This window comes from Thalia democratica, chromosome 2 (assembly GCF_965202585.1).
Source record: "Thalia democratica chromosome 2, ktThaDemo2.hap1.1, whole genome shotgun sequence".
In the NCBI taxonomy this organism is placed as follows: Eukaryota; Metazoa; Chordata; class Thaliacea; order Salpida; family Salpidae; genus Thalia; species Thalia democratica.
Genome location: NC_139166.1, coordinates 75170371 through 75176370, shown reverse-complemented (window position 1 = coordinate 75176370; position 6000 = coordinate 75170371). Strand labels below are relative to the sequence as shown.

The following is a 6000-nucleotide window of genomic DNA, read 5'->3' as shown; positions in this document are numbered from 1 at the left end:
TGAAAGGTTCGGTACAATCTAACTTTCGCTGTTTTATTATTTTAAACGTATAAGTATACTTCTTTATAAATCACCAAGATAAATATATAAAATAATATCAAATGATAGTTTTAAGTAAACTACTTAGAATATTTTAAAGCCTAACAAGTAAAAATGTTCAACTAAATGTAATTAAAGACATAAAATTATATAAAAGAATAACAATCGAAATTCATACATCTTTTTTACGATACTCTTTATTATATTCTAGGTAGTAAAGAAGGATTCTTTTTAATCTATATAGGTAAATAAGTAATCAAGTACAAAAAAAAGTTTTCAAATAAATAAAAGTTGAAAAAAAAATTATTAGATCATCATTTCTATCATATAAATAATTCATCCTTAGTACCGCAATAGTTTTTGAAGATAAAAACTAATGATTGAAGAAAATGACAAAATTAAATCAAAAGACTTGTCGAAAACGGACATGTTTCTTTGTGGTTAAATAAAATGAACGCAAATACGGATTGTCGTACATCGAAACCGTGCAAATAAATAATTCAGACACAAAACACATTTTGTGAAGATCGTCATTCAAAAGCAGTGATTAAAACTAATTGGTTCGTACAAAACTTAAATTAAGTACACAAAAAAAAATTGAAAACAATAATAAAAAATTCATAGTTGACAAAAAATGTATAAGACAAACATAATTGAAAATTTTGACATTTAATTAAGTATTTGTAGCTTTTAATTTCATCTAATTTATTTCTTCTTCTTTCCATAACTCGAGTACTTGTTTGAAAGTGTTAGGACGGTCAAGAACGCAATAGAAGCTGAAGTTTATTTGTTTTAATTTGTAAAGTATATATGTATACATTACTTTAAACAGGATTGCCACTAGTTTTTTCAAAAAAAAATCTCAGGTTTTCCAAACTTCTTCAAGGTTTTTAAAAGTACACATTTTTGGGTCTATTTTTAGTTTAAACTTAAGTTTAAGGTAAGAAACTGTGTTAAATAATACTAAAAAAATAAAAGATACTGTAAAGCTACTTTAAAGTTTAAATATGCTTTTTACTTAATTAAATTTTGGTGATGACAAAAATTTTTATTTTTATGTTAAATTTTTTGAGTTAAATCAAAACTTTACTGCTGAACATGTGAAAATTGTTAAAATTCCAGGTTTTTTTTTTGCCTGAATTGTTAAATTCCAGGTTTTTCAAGGTTTCCAGGTAAAGTGGCAACCCTGTTTAAACGAATATATTTATACTTTTGTTAGTTTGAACATTTTAAAAAATTATTTGCTTTAGAAAATAGGTTAAAATATAATAATGAAATTGTAAAGTAGATTACTAATAGAAAAAAGCTGTAAAATTTTGATCGTAGTATCTTTTATGTTTTAGACTAAATGTTAAAATTATAAATTTTTGAGATAACACATTACAAATTCAATATTTTTTAACTAAACATATTTTTATAAACTAACTATTAAAAAAGTAAAAATAAATAAAAAAGAACTTGAATATGCTTTGTAATTAAGTTAGTAGAAAGTTTTTATAAATATAATTTGTAACAGTCAAGGCAAACTGGTAAGCTTTATATAAAAAAAGTAACTGGCATTGATTGTTTTATATTATATATAGCAGTGCTTCTGAATTCTGAACCCTAGGGTTCCGCGACGCCTCTCAGGGGTTCCGCGAAGCCTTTCGAAATTTGAAAAAGAAATTTGAAAAAAAAACATAAATCATAAAACTTCAAAAAAAATGGAATACATAAAATGGAAAACATATATAATTATAGCATTCCTTGATCTACTTAGTGTGGGTAGGACTTTTAATGGGTACTCATTATTGTAAGGTGTCCTTGTTGCGCAAATTTTAGCAAATTTTTTGAATATCTATTTTTAGCGAAGTCATGAAAATACTGGTATTATCACTAAAGCAAACAATGTAGGAGCAATCAAAACAAATTCTAAATGTTTACATAATAAAACTAAGAAAAAAATCTTTATCACAAACTTATTTCTAGTATATTATATTGTTTCAAATGCTGTAAAAATGTTTAAAAAGATGTCTGTTAGCTTGATTAAAAACTTAATATGCATCAAAGCTTATTTTTACTTAAAAAATGCTACCATAATTTAGAAAAAAATCTGGCCAGGCCTATAAGAATTTAACAGAAATTGAATTTGAAATAGTTTTTTTTAGACTCATATGATAAAAAATGACACTCTAATTTTAAAAGTTGTGACCAGGTCTTTAAAATTTTAAGAGAAATTGAGTCTGAAATGTTTTTTTTAAATTACATGATAAAAATCTTTAAATGTGTATGTGTTAGCCAAGTTTTAAAGTTTGTTATTTAAGTATTAAATGCTTTTTCTGTTTAAATATTATAACTCAATGATTTTATTTTTGATATTCATCTAAAGAAAAACACCTAAAGAAAGTGACAAAAAACTTTTAATATTGAAAAAATGATATTATTTTTAAACTTATGATTTTAAATAAAAAATATAAAATAATGATTTGCTTAATCAAGGTTTTTTTTATGTAATTTTAGTTGCAACATTTTTTTTGTTCAAACATTACTGTTATGTTTATTGTTCTACTATTATTATTGTTATTGTATATTGTTCCATTAAATTTTACATATAACGTTTAATATTACATTAATATTATATTAAACATTTTATGTAAAATTAAATTAGTGGTTCCGCGGAAATGTTAAACTTTAGAAAAGGGTTCCGCCACTAGAAAAAGGTTCAGAAGCACTGATATATAGTATATCGTATATACAAGCTTTAAAGCTTTGTGTTTGTTTACTTTTTTTCAGAATGTTAACTTTCATATGAATTTTGATAATAGTCAAACGTTTGATAGAAATTTGTTGGTTATATAATTCAAATTCGACAACTCAAAAAGTGATTTATAACTTTTAAAAAAGCGGTTTAGGTCTAATTAGTAAAACTAAAATAGTAAAAGGAAATTGAAAACAAAATATATTTTAGTAGAAAACTTTAGAAATTTCGAAAAACTACTTTATTTTCAAATTATTTTAGCCAATACTCAAACAACAATTATAATTAAAAGAAAGGGTTTGTAGGTATTATTTAGACCTACAAAGATTTTTTTTGTTTATAAAATGTGTATATTACTTTTTTATTCGTGGCCCTTCAAACTTTTAAAAGTTTTAATTGTCCGAATTTGAATAGTCGTTTACCAAAATTTATGTAAGGTAACTTTCAAGAGTCAACCATCTTAAAAGTTGCAGAAGTCACTAAAACTTTAAATTCCATAAAATTTAATTTTTAAGAAATCTTTAACTTGTTAACAAATGGAATTCGTAAATATAAAATTAAAATTTTAAGAAAGTTAAAACCATGTAATCATTACACTTTTTAATAGACTCAGCCATACTAGCTGTTCCAATTAGCTTTTATACTGCATCACTTATAAACCTTTTATTGTTTACCAAGCATGTTTGAACATACACAAGAGTTTACCTATCACAACAAAGCTTTTCTTTGCTTTATTGCAACAAACGTCACCCGTTAGTAATTCCCAACTTATCTTACAACAAAAGACTAACCGACAACCATGACCACTGCGACGCCGTACAGTATGGGCGCGAGGTCGACGTACAAGTTGACGACGTAGCCGAACAGCACGAAATACACCACCCAACCAACCAGTGTCATCAGGCTCCTGTTGAATACGAACGTTTGATTTGTGATGCTTTCAAGCTTTGTTTAAAATTAATTGTGAAACGTTTAAAGGTTTATTGAAATGTTAAAGTATACAGTTTGTTTTTCGAAAGCTTTTGAGCCTGATTTGTAAATTAACGTTTGCGTTTAATCGAGTTTCAAAAACAATGATCCAAGGGCAACCAAATTTTTCAAAAGCAAATAACTATAAAAACTTTTGTTTAATAATTTTTTTTTTTTTTTTAATTAACTAAGTAAAAAAAAAAAACTATAAATATTAGTAGAAATTCTATACTAAGATTGACGAACCACTTTAAATAGATTAAAAATAACAACATGAAAAACCATGGATTAATAATGTAACTGTACTGGAATGTTTAAAGAAAACAACAGAACCAATAAGCATACCAAAAAAGAAGAGTACAGCACACAGCCTACTACTGATTAGAAATTATCAGACCCTGCAAGATGTCACTCACTAGTTTGAATTCTATTTCAAAAAAGATTAATTCCATCAAAAAATTTCACCTCCAAAAACTTCACATGCTTATTTAAATTCCCCACAGAGTAATTTGCCACCCCCTGGTTTTAATTCTAAAACTGTGAACTTTTTCCTCAAGCTGTGCAATTTCAATGCAACGTATGGAAAAAAATGTGTTTTTTTTAAAGCTTTACTATACCTGTTAGCATGCAACATATTAGAACTTACTAGAAATTATAAGAAAAAAAAAATTAAGATAATATGTAACAAATTGTCCTTTGTTATTTTTGATGTTGGTTTCTACCACACAACTTGTAAACTTGGTGCAAAAGAGTATTTGTGTTTTCTTATTTATTTGTGTTATCAGTTGGTTTAAAAACTTAGTTAGTGTATGTTGTGTTGCTTTGTTGAAATAAACACATTGTTGAACAACTACGACCAGAGTGTTATGTATATTAGACAGTAACTTCTAATTTGTATTTATAAAGTAAAATCACTTAACCAAGGCTGGGGGTTACAAATACAGTTTACTTATACCTATTTTACAAATACTTTCAATAAAATATTTAAAACTCAGTGAACAACAAATTAATATTAATGCGGTTTACTGTGCATACATTTGAAAAAAAATGTATAAACTAATTCAATTAGCTTATTTTCAAAAATATAGTTATTAATATCTAATAATAATAAAATTGACATGAATCACTTACAGAAGTAATATGAAAGGTGCTTTTTTCTCGCTGCATAGCAAAAAAATATACAAATTTTTATTTTAGACTCATTACTATTGCCTGAAGTACTTTCAAATGTTTCGTCAGCAAGCAAGTAGAATAATCAATAAATAATATGAATAATAATTGACATACCAAAAGAAGCATTTGAGAAACTTAAATATTTTATTATTATTGCTGTGAACATTTAATTTTGAATTATTTAGTTGTGGACTTTTACTTTTGATTATTATGACTAGTTACAATAATGTTGCACTGAATAAAGAAAATGTTCATAAAAGGAAAAAAAATAAACTTTTTGATTTTAGACCTTACTCCATCTTTTTTTATTTTGAATACAAGTAAAATTAAAATGTAAAATATTAAAACATATTTGAATAAAACCCAAATAAAAAATACTTGGGATATTCTAATAAATCGATAGTCGATAAATTATCATTTAATAACGTGTTTTACAAACCCGCATCCTCTAGTTATGGGAATTGTTTTGTAATCTTTCAAATCTTCTTGAGTTTCAAGTGGAAATTTTCCATTTTCCTTGTAATAATCTATCATTTCATCCTGAAATAGTATGCAGTAAACTAAAAAGTTTTAAAAATAAACAAAATGTATAATTTGTAGATTGACACAGCAAGTTATTCACAAAAATAATTTATTTTCAACTGTATACAGCTGTATGAATCATTTTTAAATACAAGTATTACATAAACTAAAACTTTATTAATTATTGAAACAGTTTTTAAATTAACTGTGTTGCAAATTTCATAACTAGAATAAAGATAAAACTTTGTTTGTTATATTTATGTCAAAAGTTTAAAACATATAAACAAGCCTAATAAGTTCAATTCACCTCTATAACTTAGTCACTGTTATTTAAAACTTTTTAATAACTTTTTAGTTTAAAAATCATAATAAAAAATCGTGTTTGCGCACAACTTACATTGTTTTACAACAAAATTTGCAGCAACGCGAAAACAGTCACACAACAGTTTCCGGTTGTTGCAAGCATCACTCATATTGATCATTTCTTAATAGTTTTACTGCACTCAACAAAAAACATAATTTTTGTTGAACTTAAATATTGCTTTATGAGTTCGCATGTT

At 25.3% G+C, this 6000-nt stretch overlaps 1 protein-coding gene across 1 annotated transcript in view; it reads right to left on the bottom strand.

Annotated features, from left to right (window-relative positions):
• Nucleotides 1-305: 305 nt before the first annotated feature.
• The window catches only part of LOC145829615 (1-acyl-sn-glycerol-3-phosphate acyltransferase gamma-like), a 28520-nt gene continuing 22825 nt past the window's right edge, over nt 306-6000 (bottom strand). The window contains exons 7-9 of the mRNA XM_082937459.1: nt 5358-5458; nt 3568-3683; nt 306-815 (exon numbers count right to left, since the gene is read on the bottom strand). Of these exons, the coding sequence (XP_082793585.1) occupies nt 745-815; nt 3568-3683; nt 5358-5458 (288 nt within the window). The 3' untranslated portion in view covers nt 306-744. The remainder of the gene's footprint in view (nt 816-3567; nt 3684-5357; nt 5459-6000) is intronic.